This window comes from Patella vulgata, chromosome 8 (assembly GCF_932274485.2).
Source record: "Patella vulgata chromosome 8, xgPatVulg1.2, whole genome shotgun sequence".
In the NCBI taxonomy this organism is placed as follows: Eukaryota; Metazoa; Mollusca; class Gastropoda; family Patellidae; genus Patella; species Patella vulgata.
In genome coordinates, this window is record NC_065886.2 from 23,734,888 (window position 1) to 23,762,641 (window position 27,754).

The 27,754-nt window shown below is 35.6% G+C and overlaps 3 protein-coding genes across 3 annotated transcripts; 2 read left to right on the forward strand and 1 right to left on the reverse strand.

The window, feature by feature from the left end:
* Window positions 1-7,994: 7,994 nt before the first annotated feature.
* Window positions 7,995-11,051, forward strand: LOC126830305 (acid-sensing ion channel 4; the record flags this gene model as incomplete). Its single annotated transcript, XM_050560676.2, has 5 exons — window positions 7,995-8,123; window positions 9,018-9,198; window positions 10,135-10,191; window positions 10,530-10,677; window positions 10,952-11,051. Coding segments are annotated over 5 exons (615 nt in total), but the record flags the coding sequence as incomplete, so codon positions are not given.
* A 3,815-nt stretch (window positions 11,052-14,866) lies between these two features.
* On the reverse strand, window positions 14,867-21,897 carry LOC126830308 (phosphatidylglycerophosphatase and protein-tyrosine phosphatase 1). The gene is made up of 5 exons (XM_050560678.1): window positions 21,862-21,897; window positions 20,138-20,316; window positions 17,714-17,794; window positions 16,670-16,861; window positions 14,867-15,776 (listed from the first exon to the last, which is right to left on the reverse strand). The coding sequence occupies exons 2-5, from the start codon at window positions 20,285-20,287 to the stop codon at window positions 15,648-15,650; spliced, it is 552 nt and encodes a 183-aa protein (XP_050416635.1). The 5' UTR covers window positions 20,288-20,316; window positions 21,862-21,897; the 3' UTR covers window positions 14,867-15,647.
* Window positions 21,898-22,104: 207 nt separating this feature from the next.
* Window positions 22,105-27,471, forward strand: LOC126830307 (electron transfer flavoprotein subunit beta). The gene is made up of 7 exons (XM_050560677.2): window positions 22,105-22,231; window positions 23,193-23,351; window positions 23,808-23,966; window positions 24,497-24,559; window positions 25,094-25,252; window positions 25,788-25,974; window positions 26,946-27,471. The coding sequence occupies exons 1-6, from the start codon at window positions 22,175-22,177 to the stop codon at window positions 25,956-25,958; spliced, it is 768 nt and encodes a 255-aa protein (XP_050416634.1). The 5' UTR covers window positions 22,105-22,174; the 3' UTR covers window positions 25,959-25,974; window positions 26,946-27,471.
* Window positions 27,472-27,754: the final 283 nt, after the last annotated feature.

A 27,754-nucleotide genomic window follows, 5' to 3' on the forward strand; every position in this document is an offset into this window, starting at 1 on the left:
AAGTGTAAACACTGGCTTTAAGTACATACCACTTGGAGGTGATCGCGAAGCTTAATACTTTCCTTGAATTGACCAATTGATTATTTTGTCGTGAAGAGTTACAGGTATAACAAACACCTAACGATTTTCCAACACAATAATGTGTATTATAGTATTGAGTTTTCATTCCTTTCTTTTCGTTTGTGTTTCTTCGACATTTATATTACAATGTCGTTTCATTTATCTATTTATTGGATTTTTTCCAATGCATTGTAACTTACTGTCAGAGCCATTCTTATACAATAGGATTTTGCAAGAATAAAACACTAATTATGGTTATCAAAACACTTATCCATATGTTTAAAATCGCCTCCAGTAAAATATAATCCATTTGACAAATATCTATCTTGAAGCAGCAACTTATGTGCTTGTAATTTTGAACACATAACGACACATACCATCCTTTGAACTAAAACAACGAAAGCTGATGTTGGTGGATAAAGTTTGATAGATTTTAATAACCACATTCCGTATTTAAAACGAAAATTTTCAACTAAATTCGATATACTATGAAAAGAAATGATCATAGCCTTATAATGGAAGCTAATCACAGTCTGTATAGAAAGGCACAATATGTAAGTATTATTTAATTCTACAAATAAGACATATAGGGTAGAATTTAGTGTAAAATCAGTTCAAAACATAATTTCAAGCGATCTTATTGGGGAGTAGAAGATGAACGGTCAAGCTCCAAGCTGCGCTGGGACTCGTGTTTTTCAGACATAAAACATAATTGTCGTAATAGTGTTGAAAGTTTTTTTTTCAACATCTGATTTCACAGTGCTCTAATCCTCTTTGCTAGCTATGGCATGTTGATGATACAAAGTTTTTAAGATGTAGTTTTTTGTATGCGTTGTAACATTCAATTGCTCAATGGATTTCATTTTACCGGAAGTAATTTCCAGCAGATTGCGGGGTTTTTAGTACCCATAATTAGGTGTTTTGTTCGTGTGGAACCGAGGTGAAACACTTTTATTATTAGCACCTACTGTCTATAACAAGCTTGTTCTGAAAGTAACACAATTTTATGATACACAATAACGCTAAACCGACCAGATCCACTCTTACAAATGGGTTTTAAAATTCACTTAATTCACTGAACACGTCAGATTTTAATGAGATAGGAGACCATTGTTCTTAAAGTGTTGTTATAGCATTTTAATTTGACAATGACGATTGAAATTTTATCACTCCCATTAGCAAGACATCAATTTAATCAGGTATCATAAACGTGTTGCCTATTATATTTCATTTAATGGTGAATGCATGTGCAATATAACAGAAAAATCTTAACAACTTCTGCAGATGTATAATAATTTTAATGGAGGATCAACAGAAGAGAACGAGATTTCGATAATAATTCCATTAAAACATGACTCTAAATCAACATTATACATAGATAAATGAATGAGGACTTGCGATAAAATACATCTTTTCTATTATGCAAAAACATACTAGATGCCCGGCGCATTTAACAATGCATTGAACGCTATTGATTAATGAAAGGGAAAATTTACATACTTATTTAATAAAAGATGTGGTGCAGTAGAGATTAAACATAAAGTCTATTAATGTATCCGATGTTTAAAAATAATGATGTATTTAGCATCTAGTTTATAAAACTGAATAAGGGTTGGGTGGTTGACTTGTTGATGATGAGTTAGTTGTATTTTACGTCCGCTTCCACCGAGGTGATATCGCAGACAAGGTTGACTTGTCGAGGGTTCCAACGTTTATGTGAAAGCGAATTACTGAATTTATGTTAGTACTGAAATAACCTAGTTTGTTTTCAGTGGGTACGATAAGAATCCATTTTATATTTTTCTCAGGCTAAAATGATAAAGACTATATGGATTTGTCGTCAGGCTAAAATGATAAAGACTATATGGATTTGTCGTCAGGATTATTTTATTCTCCCGACCGTTATTGTACTATAACTTTTATTATGTTGCTGTGCAGCCCACTCGTTGACTTGATAATAATGGTAGCAAAAATGAAGAAGTTAAACTAAGTTTAACGATAGTTTATGATGTGCTGCGAGTTCCCTTTTCTCTCTCATCTTTTTTGTTTTACCATGGTTTAGTAAATATCGTTGAGTTAAAGGCGTAAGGATCAGTAGGTAGATAAACGTCCATTTTAGACTCTTAGTGGCCTTGCTATATGTACCGGCGGCTACTCTTTTATTTTCAATTTTTGGTGATGTCGTCTGGTTTTGGATGTGGCATTGAAGGAGTTTCTTTTCTGTAGCCCCGCAGACCATCCCACCATCATAACATGTGGTCTCCACGAGGTGTGAGGTGAATACATCTGATAGCCTCTGCATTGACAAGCATTCCAGAGAAACTGTCAGATATGCTCTTTGAATTAAAGTTTTCAAGGAACCAGATAACAAGCCAATAACTTGTTAAATTAAGACCATGAACCTCTTTAGACAGGGACCGTGTTAATCAACGCATCGGGGATATTGGTTTCAGCCTTGTAGGGAAAGGACTGCTCATATAATCTGAATGGCGGTGTGTTGGACGTTTCAGTTCCTGACATAACTGAGTGCATTCATTAGATATGTGCAGTTTTAATTGCTTTGGAGGTGTTGCACATTAGATCGGAAGTGCAAATTACTGCCAACACTGAGATTTTCTTAATCGCTGACTGGCACATTTATATAGGAAATTTACCCATGTGCAAATTAAATTTATACTTAATTATAACTATAAATAGTTGGGATTTACACAATAAAGTGAAATCAACAGTAAAGCAAAACGATAAAGCAATTCTTGGTTCTATATGCAAACTAACAAAAACACAGAAGTACACATAATTGATACCAATTCACTCGATCAGACCGCGACACCGTTTTAGCCCCACGGGGTTCCCTAGAATCGTATGCATTAATTGTTCAACTTTTACTTTTTTGATGTTGTGATTTATTTTCACAATACTAGATAACCCGATTATCGATCGCATCTAAAATGTATGCCATTATTAATATCAATAAACATTTTACGACTGCAATTAATACATAGCATCCCAAGAGATACATAAACAATACTTTGGTTTACTCGTTATCAATTAGTCAAACGGTATTAGGTAGTTTTCCAATCACTCGTTTGATGGGTGTTATTGTGGGTTTTAGTTGACATTGATTTACTTTTTCTTTAAAATATCTGAAACATTAATGACAAAACTCTATAGCCTTGATATACCCTGCTTTAATAAACGATACGTAAACATACAGTTGATTCTATGAGCACAATTTAATCAGTTTCTCTTGTTAATTGTTTTACATGAATTCGGGTAAGAATGGCATCACTTGTATTCATACTCTGTTCCAATAACATTTAGTTATCGAATCGGACTGTTTATTACTGAACGGTGTTTCGGGAAAATTGAGGATTGAGAATAAATATATACATATATTTATGTATGTAGCAATCTTATGATAGGATTCCCCTTGTACTTATCAAGCACGGTTAGGAATCTTTAGTTTTATCAAGCAGTGAAGAAATAGCAAATATGAAATAAATTATATTTCATCATTGTTTAATGAAGATCAGAGAAGTATATCCTTGCTTGATATAAACTAAGGAATTGTATTCCATGGAATAGTATCGTGTGTATTTTATATCCATGAATAGGTTAAATAAAATCTGGAAACGGTTTGTAGTCTACTCTGCTTTGTTGTAACTTGGACGTTCAGTTCGGTGATTTTTATGAAGAAGAACATGCCCAAGATCCACGTGAAATCGTCAAATCAGCTGCCAGAGGAAAGCAGGGAAAGGTGTTCGCGAAAGGAAAACGATGATGGATGTACCTGGTCGGATTTTGCGCAATCGACTTCGCTACATGGGATTAAACACGCCTTTGAAGATAACCACCATATGCTCAGAAGGTAAATGATTTACTTTCATTTTAAGATACATGAAAATTTACAAAAGTATAATCCTGCACTAATTCTATATAAAATATATGAAAATAGAAAAACTACAGAGGTGTTCCGAAAAGGGTCAAAAATATTATTGTTTTTTTTTGTATCAACCTGATATTAATTAAAAATACTCACTGTATTATGACATAAATCTGTATGAAGAACAATGAATGTTTGTACAAATATTTAACAATTTAATATCCTGTTCTTTACCCCTGGCCTCAAATAACATAATTTTATAATGCTATATTTGTTCCGAAATTATGTCACTTATGGAAAATTGTAAAAAGTCTATGGGAGTGACGCATTTCATAACGATGCAAGTGACAAAAATTTGGCGAACCAAGTTCAAATATCGATATGAGGTCGGCGTTCTCGACACAAAGTCTTCAATTTCAATCAAACGTTTACGTCACAGACTACATATCAGCATTTTGACTACACTTCAGTCACAGGGCAAAGTCAAACTCTTCGATCAAACATTATCGACGATCACGGATCAACTACTTCATCTGTTAGATTGAAATAGAAGATCTGTGAAATATGCTGACCTTTAATCGAAAAAGTTATCTTTGAATGCAATAACGGACCTTTGTTCGACAAAGTTGATCTTTAGCTCAAGGGTATATTGCCAGTGCTCAGTGCTGGATTAACCATTAAGCCAAATAAGCATGTCCCTAGACATCATGGTAATAGCGGCACCACAGAATATCTGCTTTGTTACATGTCAAATTTTATATATTTTCATTGTTCTCGTCTTTTCATACTGTTACCTATTTGTCGCAATTATTTTTGACGTGTACAACTTTACTGGTGAACTCTAATCACGTGCTTGGTCGTTGTTTATGGTATTTTATTGTTTATAGTTTGAATTACATAGGGGCAACAAACTCTTTTAAGTGATCAAGGCCACAATAGGTCTTAATCCGGTCCTGCCAGTGCTGAATTATTGGATGTGTGTCAAAGAATTCGTAAATGTCATTTAATCGCAATGTAAGGCGTACATTTCAATCCGAATTTACAGTGGTTATCTATCAGTTCATAAATTCTTCATTAACCGGTCGTTGTGTCTCAATATCAACATAACAATAAAATCATGGTATAAACGATCCTAGAGATATAATTCGTTATTGATCCTATTTAAGAAAACAATTCATTCTATTAAGGAATGATGATAATAATAATAGTGCGATTTTCTCTCTATTTTGCGTACGGGGACGATTAATCTGCCACTGTTCGAATTCCTCTGTTTTAATATCGTGAAGTCTTCCACTCTTATAAATCTCTTGAAGACAGATTTCACAAATCTTTTAACCAGCGGCTGCCAGTCAGGAAACGCCCTGATTTTGCAAGAGATGGATAGAGAAGAAGCTAAAAAAAGCGGTTTTTCGTATAATCATGGGCTATAATCCAGGTAGTTATGATCTGAAATGCGCAAATATCCAAATGGACTTAGATATTTGGGATATAAAGATATATATTTTGTAAAAATAGTGACTTCTAGAGGGTCCAAAAGCTAAAAACATTAATTTTCGTACAATTCAGGAAGTAAAGATCCGAAACAAGATATTTCAAGTTTCATCAAAATCGGATCAAAATTGTGACCTCTACAGTGTCCAAAAGCTAAAAACGTGATATTTCTTACAATTAGGGTTCATAATCCATGAAGTTAACGTCCGATACATGCCAATATCGAAAGTAACTGAGATCTTTGGGAGATAGGCCTATAGTTCAAGTTTCGTCAAAATCGGATACAAATTGTGACTTGTAGAGTGTCCACAAACAAATTGTGGACGGTCGTCCGGACGGACAGGGTCGACGACAATATACGTCTACATGAAAATGTGGACGTATAAAAATCTAATGTAGATATTCTTCATCATTTTTTTTATATCACCCTTTATTGTTATAAATAAGGTTGACTGTGATACAAGGTATGTGATTAGTCATTGTTTACATATTAGTCGGTGTTGTTGGCGGTCATTGAGTCAAATGGCGTGGTTTCGATTCCCGGCTTTTACTTGACAAGGAGTAGGGCCGTCTGTCACACCACGTTGGTTTCCTTTCGCTGCTAAAGACCCCTACGTGCAAGCGAATTATTGAAATAAAATTGAACCATATGTTCGTCCCGAAATGGCCTAGGTAGTGTCCAGTGGAAGTTAAACCTCATTTCGCTCTCTCCTATATGTGAATAGAATCCTAAACAAACGTTTATACAAATTTGGATTTGATTTTACGGAAGGCTGTTAAGTTGTTGAGGATAACTACCACACATATTGGATAACTATTTTACATCTGAAAAGTCTCAACTATTAGACGGGTTCGAAGATAAGCGTGTAGCTAGATTAGCATCGATACATCTTCAGGAACATAACACGAGCATTTTGAACTCGGGGAATGAACTGGTTTAATTCACCGTGGCCTATTGTTTAATATCCCGTAGTATCAGTAATATAAAGGGATGATTGATTGTTTTGTCAGTATACTTTCACACGCTGTTTTATTTATTTACAGGATAATATGGTTGATAGGTGTTTTTGGTATGATGTCAGCACTACTTTTTGTCACCAGCAGCCTGGCCATTGATTACTATAAATACCCCTACACTAATTCACTAAAAATATCCGTTGTAGATAAAATTGATTATCCACAAGTTACAATATGTAACATATCTCCTTTCAACGCTTCACACTTACCAAAGACAAACGAGATGAACAACATATTGATAGCCATGTCGGCACTTGGCTCTTTATTATCACCCATCAACTTTTCTGCACCAAAATACGACTTTGCTAATGTACCCCCAACAAGAGAGTTTTATCAACAGGTAGCATTTTCGCTGCAAAATATGATTCAGTACTGTTTCTTCGAAGGCATGGAAATCCCATGTTCAAAAGTTTTCGTAGCTAAAATTACAGACGCTGGTTTATGTTTCACAGCCAAATCAAAAGATAAGCCTTCAACAACACTGACGGGGAGTCAGTTGGGACTACGTTTGTATCTCTTCGTAGACCAAAAAAATTATATCCCCAGTTTACAGATTGGGGCTGGATTTAAGGCAAGTAACTTTCATCTATTTCAGTATGCTTTCTGCAATAAGTGTTGAAATCGGCAAATAACGGTTGCAATCGACTAATAATATAAGGGTTGCAATCGGCTTCGTGCTACGTGAATTAGTCGATCTATATTATGTTATGAGTACTGATGTAAATACTGCAACTTTTTCTCGTAAGTCATTGCCCTGATTTATATGATTGTTGTACTTACTGGTACGCCTTGTTCTCCCGCTCAAATTATATTGTTAATGCCCTAATATTAATATGTAGGCCTAAGTATACAATTAATGTATATACATGTATATATAAATTAAAAGGGTGCTTACCGTAAAAGGATATAATACATTCTAAAAGATTAAGTAGAAAATACAATTAAAGAAATTTTATTTAAATGTATATATATATTGTCGTCTCCCCGTCGATTCGTTTTTCGTCTAGACTTTGATCATGTTTTCTTAAATATTAAGTAATAGTTTACAGATTGTTCCTATCGATTTTTGGACCAGGAACTTGTAGCAAGTGCTACTGTTCTTGTGATGCTGTTCTCGTTTGGGACGACGGGACGGAAGGACAATTTTTACATCATAATTCCAAGATGGCTGCGATGACACCATGTTCGGTTCCTGGTATACGCATGTACTTAATATTTTGTGAAAGTATTTTCAGAGTTAAGGAATCTGACCTACTTGATTGTTGATATTGTACAATTTCTACAGATTTCAGTGATTTTACTCAAATCTTCACGAATGGGGCAATGGGGTAGCGGGAAGTTAAATCGTGTTTCGTTATTCGGGATTCAAATTTTGAATAACGAAGAACGAGACATAACGTGTTTCATTATTCGCAACTAAAACAAAATTATTATTCTTTCTTATAAACTTTATATCATCGTTGTCCATTTGTCAATTAAACTATGTTCTTTGATATAATAAATGAAATGTCCTACTGTTCTGGCTCGACTGGGCTAATGAAGACGGGCATGTGCAACATTTGGGTCTTTTCAGGTTGTGCTTCATGACCCAGATGAAGAACCAGATTTCATTAACAAAGGTTTTTTGGTGTCACCCGGATTCACAACCTATGCTAGTGTTAAAAAGATCAAGGTATGTAAAGGCCTGAATACTGATAAATATATATAAGAGCAGCTTTTTCTCCTTCGGTCTGATTCCATTCAATGAACTAAAAGAACATCTTCAGCCAAAAGCCTCCTTTCACATTCAGTTATTATACGACCACCTTTTTGCTTGTATGTAGTTATCATCCTATACTTCGATCCGTATTGGCATGTGAACGCTTATAGTCTTCAGTTTTTAACAGCTTATTTTCCAATTATGTGTGAAGCATAAGCGTCATGATGAACTCTATTTGGCGTTTTTGGTCTGAAACAATAGAGGTGAAGAGAGGACAAGCCCTACCGATTTTGAGCATTATGTTATCCCTAAACCTGCTAAAGTCTATGTTGTTTCATGGATTTTTTCCAAAGAATAAAAGCTATTGATTTTCAAATTTGGTGTGAAGCAAGGTATCAGAGAACATGAACATTGTCCATTTGCTGCATTCCAGGATTTTCTGTTTGAGTCCGAAAAAGCTTGTGAACACAATAGATATCAGATTTCAAGAAGGCATAAAAAATTTATATTAAAGTTTTCCTTGGGATCACTGCTATCTTTAGAGACATAGACACTGTGTGATCGTATTTCTATGCTTTGCATGACTATCTTTCTTTATTACTTTAAACAGGAATGAACAACATAGGAGAAGTTACAGCTTTTTAATATTTTAACACAAAGGCAGGAACATAATATTTCTTTTGATTAGGTGTGAATTCATAGTTTTAACAAATAACGTAGGCCTATCCTATCGTATCAATGCTTCTAGAAAATAGCAGACGAAGGTATTGTAGAGGTACGTAGACTGAAGAGTTTGGGGGGGGGGGGGAAATATATTCTCTACATTTCTTTGTTAACTGTTTATAACATCTTCCTTTATATTTACAGTATCGACATTTACCAAGTCCATTTAAAGCATTTGGCACCATAACCTGTCTTGATACCAAGGCCCCTAGTTACAACCACACTTTGAAGTATTCAGACAAATACGACGTTACGTCTTGCCAGAAAGAGTGTCGACTGAAATATCTGCTAGAAAGATGTCATTGTGTCGACTACACTGATTACGGTAAAATCAAATGACAAGAAATGTGGTTTAACGCCCTACTTTTCACAGACCGCGGGATAATATGTGACGAACATTTTCTACAGACAACGGCATTTCTGACAACGCTGCAATTGTAAAGGATTCTTGTGCGTATCCGCCAACAAGTGCATCCGTGGACCACGGGTTTTCGTCCTATATTCAAGACTATATAACAAGCTTTTTCTTTACCAGGCCCTCCATCCTACGCCAAAACTGGGATCGAAACCAGGAACCCATGGTTAGTGAGTTAGTGCCCTACCCACTGAGCCACCATAGTGTATTTGCTGGTTTTGTCACTACGCCGATAAATAACTAGTGACGTGAAGTTAGCTTGTGGTTCGTAGTTCGTTATTCGCAAGTAACGAACTAGCTTGTTACCCAGTGTCTGGGTAAAATATCCTTTGTTAGTCAGGTTGTTACAGAAACCCGTTTTATTGCTCCAATTTCATCCATTGCGTCAACCAGGTCCGTAGCCAGCTTGTTGGCTGCGGAGGGACAGTGAAGGTTTTAGGGGTGGGAGGGCACACCTAGCACAGTCTACAGTAAGGATTTTAGAGCTATGGTCGGTAAAAAACATTTAGGGGGGGGGGGGGAAACATTTTTTCAGGGGGGGCAACGGGCCTGGCGTCAACGTGAAAAGCACACGATATCTCAAAGCTGGAGAACTGGCATGTTTGCCTTGTCAGAAAATCTGACACTACACATTGGAAAATTGTTGTTACAGCATGTTTTGTTTTATCACCTATTCCAGTTTGACAGCGTCACAAATGCCTGAAAGTTATTATTGGTTATATTTGGTTATGTCGAGCTCAAGCTTGCTTTCGTTGAACTAGAATTGGGCATATATCTACCAAATAACATACATGTAATTAAAAATTTTGTGTCATGAAATATGATTTGCTCTTTGTTTTGTTTCAGGTAATGATACACTGTGTAGCTTAAGAGAATTATTTGTGTGTTATAATAAAGAAAAGGGTAAGAAAATTAGAACCTATTAGTTTCATCAAGCAATGTTATACTACATACATATAGAGCTTGACACCCATACGTACGCTCTGTTACATTTGGCAAAAACAACGCTAACATATTTAGCTGTAAGTAAACAAAGAAAAGGACACAACAACATCATTCATAACCTCAATGTTGTGTTTCTATTGGACCTATATTATTATTTGGACCTATGGTATTATATTGTAATGTGTTAACATTTGGGACAATGGTATTATATCTTAATATGTTCACATTTTGAATGTTTTGATACTGATGTTGATATTGAACCTGTGGTATTATATTTTAATATGTTCTCTATTCAGATCGTTTCAACCAAATACGTAACAAATTGTGCAACTGCCCTACACCATGTGAATCTACCAGCTATGAAGTACAACTTTCGACAGCTTATTACCCATCAGAAGTTATGAAATATTTTATAGAAAGGGCTTTTAATAATTCCGATTTAAGGTAAGTTCAGGTTTAAGGTACTGAAAATCACTAAATTTCACCTAACTTTCCATTGTGTTTATCTTTATTGTTTCTGAATCACCAGTCCAATCACTAGAGATATAAGTCTTGTTCATCCTTTATTTTTCTGGCCTAATGGCCTTCTGAAATCTGAGCCCACTCCTTTAACAAGCCATAATTTGAAAACGCTGTATAATAAATGATTCTAACATGGTAAAACATTATATATAAATGGTCATGTTCTAAACCAATATTTATTTACTTTTGTATACAGAAAGAATTATGCTGAAGTAAGAATCTTCTACGAGAATTTGGTAGAAACTGAATCAAGCCAGGTTCCAGTGTATAATTTAGATAATATTGTCGGCAAGTAATTTAATAAACATTAAACGTGAAGGTATCAGCTTATAAAAGTTTGATATATTATTATACTAGCTGTGTTACCCGGATGAAATAATAAATCAAGATAGTTGATCTCCATTTTACTAGCATCCATAATAATTTCATTATTAAATACTGCATCAAATTAACAAAATAGCACCATCAATTAAAAGAAAACTGGTTTTTATGAAGATTGTAGCATATTCGGACGAATATAAAAAGCGAACCCACCAAAGTTTACCACATCCGACGTGTTACACTATCCCTGTTACTTCAAGTTATTTACTTTAAATACGGCTACCCAATCGTATGTATTTCAGCAACACAAAGATTTCCTTATATCCGTTTTTATAAGTCTACATCCAACTCAAAGATAAAATGTATCGCTCGAGCCGAGCATCAGCTACTGATGGAAAACGTTGCATCTTGTTTCTCCTATGAATTGAAATGACACTTCCTCGCCAAGACTAATTTTGGTCTTTTATATTCCCTGATATCTCCTATTAATTAGCGGAGTTCAAATGTTTAGTTTCTTATAGCAAACAAATTTTCTCGTAATTCAAATTGATTATTTGTAAATTAGTTTTGGTTGGTTTCACATCATAATCATCTCGCTTATAGACAAAAATATAGTAATGATCGCGTTGTTATCTGTCCCGACAAGCCAGACCATTCTACATAAGAGGTCCTTTGATACTAACATGTGCTTAATTACGTTAAAGCAACAGTCTTTATATTAAACTATGGTATATTTCTTTACTTTTCAAATGTATGCTGGACATTGACAGAACTAAGAAAATAAACCCGCGGAAGCCCGATATATCTTTTTTTTCAATGACACATAGACACTGGGGGTAATAATCACAACTCAGTAACGTTCTCCACTCTCGTTGCAATGATGCTTGAAGTTGACGGAGGTTTTTGTAGCAAGGGACCTAAACAGAAGCGACGTACGATATTGCCGCACAGATGCTCGATTGGCGAAATACCAGAAGAGAGAGTTGGACATTCGAGCATTACAACGTCGGTTTGGTTCAAGACGTCCATGGAGATATATGCTGTGTGTTCTAGAGCATATCATATGGAAATGTATGTAATGGCGTTGAATCAGAATGGTCCAACGTAGGGCCGTCTGACAGACAGTCTATGCCGACGAGCAGTGTCAGTACTGCGTGCTGAATCTATATGGATGCGGAAAGCTTAGATATTGCCAAACAATTGTTCATTCTTGTCGAGGCGTTTTGTTTTCACGCGTCGACACAAGTGATCGTTAAAGACCTTAAAGGGTCTCTTGTGGATCCTGACTACTGGAAATGAATGACCCGTTTCGCGACAATAACCGGACATCTGGTACTCGTGCCCTCTTCCACACTTTATACCCCATATCTGCATCAGGAAATTTCGTTTTTGAGAGACTTGGTGACATGTCTCACGTGGTATCGTCATCATCTGATGTTGTTAATTCGGAATTCGGAATCGCAAGATTTGTATCTCATTGTATTATCAGTCAAAAATCATTTTAGAGGGTTTACTAGATAAAATCAAAAATATTTGTCTATCTTTTATTTATTTCAGCTACCCTAGGTGGCCAGATGGGGATCTTTCTGGGAGCAAGTGTCTTGACAATTTCTGAATTCTTGGAGTATGCGATATTAAAAATATGGTGCTTGTTCTGCAGATGTTTATGGCCAAAAACCAAGTTTAAAGGGGAGAAATAATCGTCTTGAATCATTGAAAATTTACAGTAGAAATATTGTTGAAATGAAATGGGGTGTAACGTCCTGCATTTCTACACAAACTAGGCTAATGAAGAAGCAGGCATTCGTCTTGTAGCGGGCTATACGGGAAAATTTTCCAACTGCCAAGGGATATTTTACATGCACACCGCTATCCGGGAAGAATATCACTCATTGCACACTGTATGGCGTATGCCCTTCTTCATTAGCCCATTTTGTTAGTAGCACGGTTTGTTAATTTGGTAATCATTTTACATTCAAGCCCTGAAACAGATTACCTCAAAATATTAGAACCCAAGAAGGACTTGAAAACGCACCTATTCTTTCTTGGGTAATATATCAGTCATTTAATGTGTAAAGCACGTTTACCTTTTGGATTTCTGACATTTCTATATGATTTCTTGTCGATTGTCATTACTAATACATATGTACATGTACTCCAAATGTTGACAAATTTTAAATTCATCTTATGCAAATCCTGCAAGTAATTGAATCATTTTTGGATTTTATTCCTGTTAGAAACTTCCAGATATGGTGGCGTAACCTGACGTGCTGGGAACGTGATTGTTCCGGCCGAGCCAGGACATTATATAAGAGTCAGAAACTGCAACGGCGCGTGCTGGGTTTCCTGTCCCAGGTAGTAATAAACAATGGCGTCTACGACATTATTAGAATAATGATAGTCTCAATTGTCTAAAAATAATTGGTAGAGGTGTTACCTGTATTGCCGTGAACATTGTCCTGCTTACTTCATCGCCTGAGGTGGTGCTGAGGGTGCCAGACTTTTTTCCAAGATGGTTAACACCGAAAACGTTTCATCGGTGTGAAATCTGCTTTCTCTATTTTTCAAATGTGAAATTTGAATATAATCTCACCCATGTCTATAGTTCAACTTATATCACTATTTTACTTAATGTAACGGTTTCTCGAATATTTAAAAGGCCAAGGGAGGCAATAAAATACAAGGTATTTTTTAAACTTTAATTATTTTAGTCTAGCATTAGGTGGATTTAGTTTGATGTTACGAAACAGACTTCTTAAGTGCTAGATGAAGTCGATATTTTTGTATTATAGCAAAACCAACAGGACCTAGATATATTTTTTTCTTTGTTATAACGTATATTTCAATAAAAATGTTGATGGCCGAAACTTTGTCGCAAAATAGATCAGCCAATTTGACAATATCAATTCCTATCTAGAAATATGCCATACTTGATTTGGTATCGTTTTGGAGTAATACTCTGTGTAATGAACTATAACTAAATCAAGTGTATGCCTAAAGCAATTTCGGCCCATGAGGTCATCCATTATGAAATGAAATGGAATGGGGGTTTAACGTCCTACTGTTCTGCACAGACTGGGCAAATGAAGACGGGCATACGCCATACAGTATATGCTATGAGGCAAATTTTGCATTTGCTTGATAACGATACCTGTATGTGTATCGAAACGTAGCATGTTAATTTATTCAGAAGCAGTATATCCATATAAGTGTTTTTAATCACCACGTCGTTGTTTGGAAACGGTCTTACTAGAAAGGTACAATGATCCTAGAGATAAGGTACGTACAAATTTGTTGGCCCAAAAGAATTGACATTGAAGAAAACTATTGACTGATTTAGACGAGTCATTTCTCCTTGAATTTGATTACCACCCTTACACGGATATGCACTAATAGACCTAGGCTTGCGTTTTTGTTAACAAAAATAGGGTACGGGGCAACGGGCACCTAGTCAAATCACAACACACCCTCTTGTTGAACAGAATGACTTCCTTGAGTATCAAGAAATAACTCTAATGTCTTTGTCAATTAGAGAATTTTAGCTAAAATACCAGTGTTATAAATCTTTTCAAATTCTAGTGCAGTAACCCAAACATATGACTAGTGTGATTGTTGTGTGTGTGGGTGGGTGTGTGGTGTGTGTGTGTGTGTGTGTGTGGGGGGGGGGGGGCTATCTATATATGAGACCGGTAATTTGGTTGGAAACACACTTAATATAAGAACTGCATGTAGTGCCATGCAGTTTTGTAGGTATGTATTAAGAGATATATATCATAACACAACACAGCAATTCATTAATAAATTGTTATTACAAGGCAATATTTTCATCCTAATCTGAAAAATTTAATCATGTTGTACATTAAAGTTTTTTGAAAATAGTATTTTTCTACTCATAGCTTCAGTCCAATGCAGCTCGGCTCAAATGCTCGACTGATATGTCGCTTGACGAGGACTGGGTATGATTCCATCAGCACTGTCGCGCGTATATTAGGCGATCAAGAGCTCAATGTGGTAATAGTGTGGTTAAAACGATCCAAATTTTACTCGGTATGGTATAGCAGTTACACTCGATCCATTTATATCTTACTCCATTAATGTTAGTGAAAATTGGGCTTAATCGATACCAATACCCTTTGTTATTCCTTTGGTAACATTTATGGGACCAATTCGAATATAATCGATCGTTGCCCCCCACAAAAAGAAGTCTAAGCGGAAAGAAACATACGCTAGCCTTGTTCGTTCGTTTGTAGGGTTTTACGTCCGCTTCCACCTTGGGTGATATCGCTAGCCTTTCAAACTTTTGCTTATAAATGACATTGGTCACGTCCACAGACGCCATTTTGAGTTCATGGTGTACCACACAGTCGCAATTCTGAGTTCATGGTGTAACACACAGATGACAATGATGAAAGTTAATCGCTGTAGAAGCATTGATCAAAGTTTTAAACGGAACAGGGGCACGCTGAACAATGGTTAGTATCTCCACAAATCAAAACATGCACTTATATTAACTTTTTTCATTCCAGTGGAAAATTGATTTTTGACGACCAGGTATCTACCTGTAAAATATTTCATTTTACTGAGTTTTCAAGCATTTCTTTATAAGATTCCAGGGCCTTATATTGTGGCTCTCTGAGAACAACATGGGGTCGTTTATCCTTTATAAAATTCAGAGATTCTTCTGGAGACAGGTTATTCACCTGAAAAAAAAAACCCAAGCCAACAATGAGGTTGATGTCCTTTGCTTATTACTTAACTAGAGTAGAAAATGCTTATTATCGAACTCGGTCCAAAGCATTCACCTCATTAACATCTACGCAAATTTGAACAATCTACCTCAATTAGAATCTCAAAGTTATTGTGATCCATATTCTCGACCATTAAAATTGTCTATCCTTGACTAACCCGAACAGAAAATGCCCCTCATCATACTAAGTCAAGGTTGTCACTAAGTTTTGTCACTCTCACTTATCGAAAAACCGAATCACTTGTCTTTGCTTAGTCTACACATTGACCTTAGTGAACATACACTCAAGCTGAGAACATTCCATCACAATTAGAAGCAGTGTTCCGAAAAGTAAAGACATTTGCATAATGGACATCTAAATCAAGTTTGAAAATTCTACCTAAAACCAAATTTGTTCAGACGAGGAAATTATCATTCGGGGTTCCTTATGGGAGTCCCATCGAACCTTGGGAGTCATACACCGCCATTACGGGTAGCTGTATACAAAAAAGCACTTCAATTGTTCAATAATTGTAAAGTGGCTTCAGATTGTTCACAGTGAAAGACTTCCGTTCTTTGAAATACTCCGTCACATGCTTGTATCATGGTCCATATATGATCAACGAGGCTACAATATGGCAGCATAATTAGAATCACCATTTTGGACGATTTTCAGATAATATGGAATTCCTACAACAGTACACCGTAGAGGTAAATGTAGATTTGTAGACACTGCTATTTTTTAAAAGTATAACTGCATTCTATCTTCATTGTGGAAAGTTCCACATACAAAAGGCCTCGATCAATATGACAAACATTTCGGTCCAGTTTCTTGTAATAAATAAAATGTGTTTTAATTCAACTTACTGTCATCAAGTAACAGGCTACCACGGTTGTGCTCCTCGTTCTTCCAGCCTTACAATGAACGTACACGCTTTTCTGGTCTTTTTTGTGCTTAAGAATAAAGTCTACACCTCTCTTTAAATCAGCTGTCGATGGTGCACCAATATAATCTAATGTTGGAATCTTAAGCTGGGTAACGTTTAATTGTTTCCATTCCTGAAATTGTAATTAAATTCTGCAATCACCCAAGTTCCAGTACATAATTGTCATTCATTGTTAGATAATGTACAAACCTAAGTAAAAATTATTTAGTCTTTAAAAATAAACACACCAGCTATAAGAAAAACTGTCAGGTTATTATAAATAAACAAACCAGAACTTCTCTGTGCTCCGTAAACACGTGACTGTGTGTTAATACAAAATAAGAAGCAGGGGCGGATCCAGGATTGTTTGCAGGAGGGGGGGGGCAGGTTCCTGAGACAATGTATCCCCCCTCCCGCATGGTCTCTATCGTCATTTTGGCGTATATACATACACATTGAGGTTTTTAAACAGAGAAATTCAACACCTCGTTTGACGTCAATTTTTATTATGAATTAATACAATGACATTGTGATTCAATTTCATGGATGCAAAGCATTAATTGTGATATCACATAATGTCTATATCTTTATCTCGTGTTTTGAGTGCCTATCCTATCCCACATCAGACGATAAAGGATAAAGCACACGGCCGAGAAAGTTTTCTCATAAAAAGTGTTGATTTACAAAAAAAAATATGTAGCTGAGCAGGAGGGGGGGGGGGTCGACCCCCCCCCCCCTCTGGATCCGCCCCTGAAGAAGGTTGCTGAATCCAATACCATTGCAGAACGCAATGTTAGTTTGTTTATTTCGAATACCATTATAAATAGATTTTAATCATAGTTTGTTTATTCCGAATACCATTATGCAGTTTGTTTATGTACAGTGATTGACAGTAATCCCTGTTTGTGCATTGTTGAAAATATTTTTATACTTTTAAGTAAAATATTAAAAAAACTTCAAAGGCTAATTTTGAATTTAACCTTACCTCTAGTGTATACACCAACCTCTTCAATTCAAATTCTTGATTTAAAGATATAACACCACCAATATTCTCGTCCACAATCAACTACATGTAAAACAAATTTTAATCTAACATCAGACAGAATTACACACTATCATGGCACATTTCATTAGTTTACAGATATTCTACAAGAGCAACAATCGTGTAGTGGGGTCGGCTTTTGGAAGCGGGAGGGGGCGGGGGGCAAATGCGAAGTCCATGTGCTTATCCACCAGGCGTTTTTTTTTTTTTTTAATATGATTTCCATTAATTCCTTAATCTTCAAGCCTGTTTATACATAATTTCAAAGAACATTTTTATCATTTTGGATGGAAAGTGACTACAAATATATATATTGAACAAATAAAGATTATCTAATTAATTGTTAAAGGGAAGGCGAACAATTCTTTATTGTAATCCATGTGATTGTAATCCATGTGGCCGAGATTAACCATTTTATTGTTTAACAGATTGGTCAAATAAAACAGAAGTGAAATGGCATCATCTTGGCTAATGGAGACCTCAATACGTCACAGGGGGTAATTTTGTCCGGATGTCAACGACCCCGATGTTTAACTGCTAGGGCAACTTTAACGGGCACCCAATGGCATACACCCCACTTCCGTTTTCATCTCATCTGCACGGCCGTCCATTCCGTACCACTGGCAAGGAGACACCTGCAGGCTGGAAAATCTCGATTAGAGAGACATCAGAGACTTTTGGCAAGCGTAAATTTCTGGTCCGTATCGCGTATCCGTATGGATTTTGCCTGTGACGTCATCAATGTGTGTGTATTTCTCATACGTGATACGACACACGGATACGGCAGCACGTATCGAACAGCTTTCATACGGAACAGGTCCGTATAACATTGTCGTGTCTTTTTACCGTCTTTTTTGCTACTTTTAGACGCTGAAATGTTGTATCATAGCGTTTTTATGAATCTTTGTGTATTCTAGAACACGAAGGTGTATATTTGATATGATTTTAACCATGATGGTTGATCTACGTGCTAAATTTAAGGAGGCGGAACCTTGCATATCTGAAAATGATTTTATTCTGTGGTAAAGGGGTATAAACTTTATGAAATGATACATTAGTGAAACCAAAAATTACAGTCGAGTCGAAGTCGAAGATTTTTAATAAGATTCGACATTAATTTTTTTTTAATAGCTCAGCGACTGTCGAGCGACTTCATTCCCTCCGTGAAATTGTAGACTATAATAGGCACTTGACTAGTACTGATGGTGATCTTGTTAGATATCTGCCATCATGCTGAAATAGAACTAAGTTGAGCTCAGTTACTCATACGTACGCGACGCAAAAATCTGCCAAAACTCTAAAACTACTTTGACGCAACGTATCACGTATACGATACGGATACGTGATACGGATGGGAAAATTCCTCTTGCCAAAAGTCTCTAGTGACATGCTTGCCGAACTACCGTAACACCCCAGATAAAAAGTGTCGAGTTTTGAATTAACCCTGGCCATAAACCACAAATGGAAAGATTACAAATTCATATTTATACTACTTCTTGTCTGCGATATCGTTACCGTGAAGCAAACGTAAAGCTTAGCTCACAACCCGTCGTACGTGCTACTACGGACAGTCTAGGGGGGGGGGGGGTAGTAAAGCCGTGTTTTAGTCTTAAGGGGGGTTTATACAGAGCGCGAACGCGGCTTTTCGTCCTGGAATGCTCTAGTCATTTTTAGAGGCCCCGTTCATACAGAGTGCGAACCCGAACCCGAACAAATATTGGTTCGCGCGAACGACCGCCTTGATTGCCTCCCGAGCGAAATTTTCAGAAGTTTGCGCGAACTTTTTCCCAATGAACCAATCAGCAGGCACTTCCCATGTCATTATTTCCACGAATAGAAACCGCTAGGCCTGGTCGTTCCCACTAGTGTGCAATATAGTTCTTCTACGAGGTGATGGTATTCTCCAAACTCACTTCTTCTCTGTAAAATTTCATGCACTGATATTCGCCTCCTTCTCTTCCTTCGTTGTTTTATGTACAAATACAGTGCCAAGATCTCGTCTGTGTCTGATTCCACCTGCGCCATGATAGCAAATGACAAAATTTATCTCCCACAGCTAGAAAAAGACAAGCCATCACGAAAGCCATCGACGGTTTTCCGCGTTCGGGTTCGCGCCCTATTTGAACGGTGAAACTGCTCAAAAGTCGCGTTCGAGTTCGGGTTCGCGATGGACGCGTTCGAGTTCGCACTCTGTATAAACAGGGCTTTACGCGTCACTTGCGAATGTTCACCATTGTAGAAGATCGCAGTCTGGCCGTAAAGACATTTGGTCCTGCACATACAAAATTTTCCTCCGGTTTCTTGCGGCTGGTTTGCGAGCTAGGCTTTAAACGCCACACCAAGGTCAATCAGTCAATTGTAATCTACCTGTTTTGAAATCCATTTAACGGGTAAGGCACCAAGGATTACTGTATCATCTATTCTGTTGTACCACTGTCTGTTGGAGATTCTTGTCATAAAACCGTTATAGGCCAATGTAGGATAAAACACAATTCGTGACAATATTGATGATAACATAATTAGATTGGTTGATGAAAATAAAGAATCTGAAAAAAATGGTGGTACTATTCTTTAGCTAGTGTTATAAATCGGAACTGGTCACTGGGTCGTATTCAATTGATAATGACAAAGTTGCTGATCGTCATTTGTATTTTGGTGGGGGGCAGTATCTAATTTTTTACAACTTAGTCCACGATACAATGCCTTCAAATTGTTCAAATTGATTAGTTAACATTTAATCAAGACAAAATCAAGCACTGGAATGTAATATGTCATACTTTTGTTTTACAATCAGGTGAAATCCACACACCTGCCGTGGTAAAGAAACCGGTCAAAGGGAACCAGTCATAAGAGTGCCAAGCAATGGAGGTTTACAGTATGTGTTGACTCTATCCGGGTGGGGAAATAAGTACACCAGACAAAACAGGGAACAATTATATAAAATCAGGCCAAAACTCTTAGGGATACCTATAAATATTATACCTCTTTTTAATCCACATTGGACCATTATACTATAAAATGAAACCCTTCATAAGAAGTTAAACTAATATGTCCATAGCCTACATCGTTTTATTAAAAGACGGAGGGCCTGACAAGTACAGCTGTCTAGTCCTTCGGATGAGACGAATAACCGAGGTCCCGTGTATACATTGGAATGCACGTAAAAGATCCCTTGGCAGTTGGAATTCGATATAAGAGTAGGCGATAGTGCCGCTGCCCGGGCAAAATTTCTCTCATAGCACACTGTATGGCGTAGGCCTATGCCCGTCTTAATTATCCCAGTTAGGAGCAGAACAGTAGGACGTTAAACCCCATTTCATTTCATTTTATTAAAATGCCTGTTTATGTGGGCTGCACGAAACTATAACAAATGAAATAAAATGAAGATGGGTTTAAAAACAATATTTATATATAATTTGTTTAATTTCATAACAATTTGGTGTTTTTGTCGCTTTGTTGTGTAGGGTTTCTTGTTTGTGTTAACTCTGTCAGCTTTTATAAAACGTATTTAACCATCACATTTTACAGAAATACATGTAGGTTTCTTTATCAGTCGGATTGGAAAAAAAAAAACCAAAACAAATAGTGACAACAATGAAAAAAAAAATCGATTGTAAAAAAAATTGACATCGCTATGAATTTAATCATCTGAAAAGCATTCTTGGTCTTGGGCGCTTGGTGCGGTGGAATTGAATATTTTGAGGAAAAATGTGGCAAGAAAAGGCCTTTGGGGCATTCAAAGCATTACAAGGCTCAAAAGTCGGTCCAAGAAACTATTAGCTTCAGTCTATTTTCTAATATTAACAAAAGTTTATCTAGTGGTAAAACGCGTAATCGTATCAAACATATTTCTATGGTATTATCAAAGTTACTAAGTTAGTTCTAAAGATCATGGGAGGTAACTCCATTTTAAAGGTTACAAGAGCCGTTCACTAACACTAGGCCTAACAGTAATAAACTAATTTATTTTGAATTAATAAAACACCGATCAACCTGACAATGCATACCCAATTTCGAAATAAAACTGTACACGCTACAGTATTAATGTACCTTAATTCGAAACATTCTAAAATATAAACATAGTCTTTTACCTCGTGATGCAAACAATTCGACTGGATAGTCAAGAATTCACATGGGAGCAGTTTGTTTTTCTAATCAGGATTTTTATTTATGAACGAATAACCAATAGCAATGTATTGTATTATACTGAATTGGATATTTATGAATCATATAATAATGCATTTATTTATAAACTAAATGTTTGCATAGCCATAATGTTCCGATTGTATATGAAATATTATTTTAAGAAAATAATGCGCTAAGTACTCCCTAAATCTTCGACGGCCAAAGGTCGTTTCTTCAGTAGAAAACAGTCTCGAAGAAGGGGTTGAGTTATAAAACAACATGTCAGCATACAGAGTTCTTGTTGGTTGTAAAAGAGTCATTGATTATGCAGTCAAGGTTAATTCTCGTCTTTAATGAACTCTAATTTGGACGCATTTGATAAAATTAGAAATAAATTTTTGTACCGTTTGCGTATAAGGTCTGACATGTCTATTATTTTCAGCCAGTTTTGACAGGTTTAGGGTTGATCTCCCCTAAGTTTTTTTGTGCAGACAGCCAGACACCACTGCAAAGGTCCAAAGACATTTCATTTTTATTAAAATTAAAGATACATTATGGTAGATTAGATAAAGAGCTGGTAGTTCTCACTATAATAATAGTTAAAATCACTAGATAAAATCACAATAAACAAAGTCTCGATTATCCATTTTTGCGGTTAATCATCAATGGGCATTGAGAACAGCAGATCGGATTCAGATCCAATGAAAATCTGACACAAAAGATGACATCGAGAGTTGATTATAGTATTTTCATGTAAATAAATGTCTAGGCTAATTCATCTAGATTATATAACATTTCAGGCCGAAAGAAAGACCTGCAATAGGTAGATTTACCTCTTGCATAATCCATGTTAGTTAAATGATTGCTGCTTTTAAGTGCATTGAATTAAAGAATTACTTTGATACGATTTTATAAGCAGATGCAACACTTAGTAGTAAGAAAAAACTGTTGATGTCCGGTAGATCCATTGTTTTGCACACTACTTTGAGTCTTGGAGAAACAGGTGCTACTATATGTTATCCGTAGCCTACATGATAACATGCAAGTCGGCAAATAAGGCACCCACTGTTTTTAATGATATCTTTAATAGTCTAGCCTAGCACTAAATTCAAAAGGCCAGATACTAGTTCATTGGCAGGTAAAACAATTATTATTATTTCCATTTGCATATATTTGTTTAGTTGAGCCAAATCCAGGAGGCATAGACTAGTCGTTATGAAACTCTTCTGCTTGACAAATTTAGAAACCGGATGTGAATTACATAAATAGATTTAATTTTGTTGTCTTTATTGTGTAGATTCGCGTGAAGCCAGATAAACTGGGTGTGGTAACAGATGGAGTTAAACACAGTATGAACCCCTTCGATGAAATTGCTATTGAAGAGGCAATAAGATTGAAAGAAAAGAAATTGGCCAGTGAAGTTATAGCATTCTCATGTGGTCCCACTGCTTCTCAGGTAATTGATGTTATGTTATTTTAAAAACGTAACACATTGTTTCACTTATTTTGAGACAAAATTGGTAATTTCTATTTTCCACCTGCTCTTCTTCAAATTCAAACTGCCAAGGCATCTTTTGTGTGCACTACTAATTTGTACATTGAAGCCATCTGAGAAGGTTGAACCAGCTTCTGAGCCTACTCTACTGTAGTGTCATTACTGATCTAACAAATATAGAGGAATTACCTCAGATACAAAGTATTTCTCTTAATGTTTTGGCTAAGTTTGCTTCTGTCGGTAAAGATTTTATATGATGTACACAATTTAAGATAAAGCCACATTGACATCTAGTATAGCTAATCTGTCTGTATTAAAACATGAGTAGAGTTGTATGGCATGTATTTGTTTTTTCTGTTCTATTTAAAAGAAATCAAGTCAAGACTTGTGTAATTTTACTTCATTTATATATTTTAGGAAACATTACGGACGGCCATGGCAATGGGAGCAGATCGTGCTATACATGTAGAGATAGATGGTAAAGAAGCCGAGACTATACAACCGATACACGTAGCTAAACTTTTATCAAAAGTAGCCCAGGAAGAAAAAATAGACATTATTATGCTTGGAAAACAGGTAAAGTTTCAGTTATGTAGAAAATATATTCTGGTTCTCAGACACTCATTGAAACAAATCTGATACCGGATGGAGAGTTTCCTTTTGTCAAAATGTCATGTGGCTAAATGACTTATTACAGACATAACATTCCTGCTGTTTATATAAATAGAAATTCATTTCTGTTTTCAACAAGACATATTTAATGGAGTTACTTCCCTTGGACCCAGGAAATATGAACTCTCTGTAATCAATGGTGTTTTTTAAAAATAAATACCAGTCATGCAGTCCTTTGTATGTGTGACATGACCATATCTGAGAACCAGAATATGGCCTAGCTTCTTTAACAAAATGCTACTTTTCAATACGAAGAGACAGTAATCTGAAACCAACAGGGTAATTCCATCTTAACTTTTACTGACTCCTTAAAATAAAGCATCAAACAAAGCCTGCTTCTACTAAGTACAGTTTTGTTCCATCCTCCCATGGCAGGGTATTCGCTATACTATTAACCTGTTTGATTGGAACCTATAAATGAATTATATTTTCAGGCTATAGATGATGATTGTAATCAAACAGCTCAGATGACAGCATCTTTATTAAACTGGCCACAGGTACTTTATGATTGTTGTTAATTGTATGTCTACAATACACTATGAGGTATCATAAAACAAAGTACTCACACTAAATGTCCATGTGAACACCAGCAAATTTGAATAGGAAAACTGCATTTTACAAGAAAGTGTTACATGACCTTGCTCTATGAGTAATACACGACCAAATAGTTCCTTATAAAATATCTCTCTCCTGCTCTAACAGTAATAATTTAGTAATTATAATGTTAAAGATATCAATATTTTTTTCTTTCTCTCAAACAATAATTTGCATAAATTGAACTTTTATAAATAGAGCTAGTTTCAGAAATAAAGTTTTAATTTTGAACACATGTGTTAGTCAATAAATATATCCATGGCTTCAGTAGCTATCTGAAGAGTTTTCATCATATTCAAAAACAATTATCCCATATGATTTAGTTCTGTATGGTAATTTTTCTCGGGATTTATTTTTGTAAGCTAAATTTTTCTTAGGGTTTATAATTGTATGATAAATGTTTGTTAGAATTTATTATTGTATAATAAATTTTTCAGGCAACATTTGCTTCTAAGATTGAGAAGGATAATGATAGTTTCAAAGTGACAAGAGAAATAGATGGTGGTTTAGAGACTATACAAGTTAAATTACCAGTTGTCATATCAGCTGATTTACGATTAAATGAACCACGCTATGCAACTTTACCTAATATAATGGTATGTACTTTTCTAGATATTCTATACGCCTTACATTTATTATTAATACTTGTTTTAATTTTGTTATCAAATATTGATTAATGCTCTATGTACAAGTTGGCTTGCATGTAAAAGAAGCCTTGACAGTTTCAATTCTGTGCACAATTTTCCCCATAACACACAGTATGGAGGATCCTAGTTGACCTGGTAGATGCAGAAAAGTAGGACATTAAACCTCTTTTCATTTATTCAAATCATTACCTAAGAGGCCCTCACTTTGATTTCAGTATTGAACACAGTTTTTCCAGATTTTCAGACTGGTCAGTGGTGAAAGATATAGGGTCAGGCAATCAAAAGCAATTAGTTGTTTAGAAAAACATTAGTGTGCCCGTAAAAGAACTGTGGACAGTTGGAATTGCATATTGCACAGTGTATATCAGTCTTAATTAGCCATGTTGGTGCAGAGACTTTCATTAATTGATCAGATCATCACATTAATCCAAGTTTGAACTAAGCAAAATTATTGAAATCATGTTTTCATTATTTCTGATTACAGAAAGCAAAGAAAAAACCTCTAGCCAAGAAAAAACCTTCTGATTATGGAGTGGAGATCAAAGCACATCAACAAGTATTAAAGGTAGAAGATCCACCAGTTAGACAAGCTGGTCAAAAACTAGAAACTGTCGAAGAATTAGTCGGAAAATTAAAAGAGGGTGGATTTGTGTAGTATTAATGTTTAATAGGTAATAGTATAAAATCATGCATTTTATTTACGCCCACATTGAAATGTGGTTGTATATTGTCGTCGCCCCCGTCTGTCGATCTGGATTGTGGACGCTCTACAGACTCAAGTTAATATCCGATTGACTTTAAATTTATACATAGTGTTTAAGGTCATGAGACGAAGATACCTATTGATTTTCAGCGATTTCCGATTATTACTGGCAGAGTTGTGGCCCTTGATAACTTTTTAAAATCTTGTGGACGCTCATGTTTAAGGTCATGAGACGAAGACACCTATTGATTGTCAACTGTTTCTGATAGTTACTGCCAGAGTTATGGCCTGTGACCTTTTTGAAAAATCATGTAGAGTTCTAGAGGCTGCAGTTAATACCCGATTGACTTTAAATTTATAGACACACAGTGTTTAAGGTCATGAGACGAAGAATCCTATTCATTTTCAACAATTTTCCGACAATTACTGCCAGAGCTATGGCCCTTGATCGCTTTGAAAAATCTTGTGGGCATTCTAGAGGCTAAAGTTAATATAAATTGTTTAAGGTCATGAGACAAACAATAAAAACAAATTCTAATGATTTGTGATGATTAAATAACAGGTTATTACTCGTAGTCAGATTTTCATGTGTTGTAAATGTTCTCCTTACTGACAATAGAAAAAATATACGACAACCCTTGTTGACTGCCCAGACAACTTAGCTGCTGTGGTCGTATGTTTCTTGCCTGGAAATTATCAAATTTTCCACAGCTTAATCAAGGCTAAAATTGTTCTCAAATATCAATACTACATAGTTTCCCAGCTTGGATTCAATCAGTTTTAAAAGAGGCCCATCAGAAAACTGTTATGGCAATATCAAATATACTATCTGTAGTAGATGCCAAATGTGACAATTATGTATACTGTCATTAATTTATCTCTATATTCATCTGAGCCTGTTTTATTCAATTGTCCTATGAAATATTTTTTATTTTCCAGATTGTTAATATTATAGTGGACATTGAATAAAGCAGTGGATGAATGAAATGAAGAAAACTAAATACAAACAGATGTGTCTACAGATTATTTTGAACATTTGATAAAATTGTTGAAAAACACTACATGCACAAAGTTATGTACACCAATTGACAAGCTAATTGTAAGACAATTTTTGAAAGCAAGATTTTATTTATTTTTCATTTTGTTAAACGTTTTGAGAATCATTCCAAATATATTTTGAAGTTGATATCTTGGAATAATATATTTTGATTGAATTATTAAATTGAAACTATTCCAAAATCTGTTTCCTGTAGAAGATTTCTTTACCAGTATTTATTCAATTTTTAAAGTGTACATCTATATATAATTCATTGAAGGTTGAATTGGAATGTTCTTTCATCCAAGAAGTTTTTGAATTTGGATACACATAATTTACAAGAGTAATTGTATTTTTCATTGTCCAGTATCCGTAATTGTATATAATAGTGTGTTAACTAAATGAATTAAAATCAGATGAGAAACAACAGTGTCAGTAATGTTATTTTGTGGTGTAAAATTTGTAAAAATTGTTGATAAATGAAATGAACATAAAATGAAATGTAGTTTAATGTCCTACTGTTCTGCTCCTGACCGGGCTAATGAAGACGGACATACGCCTTACAGTGTGCTATGAGGGGAAATCTTGCACGGGCTGTTGCACTACGACATACTCTTATATCGAATTCTAACTGTCAAGGGATCTTTTACGTCTATGCCAATGTGTACACAGGACCCCGGTTTTCCGTCCCATCCTTTCAATTATATGTTGT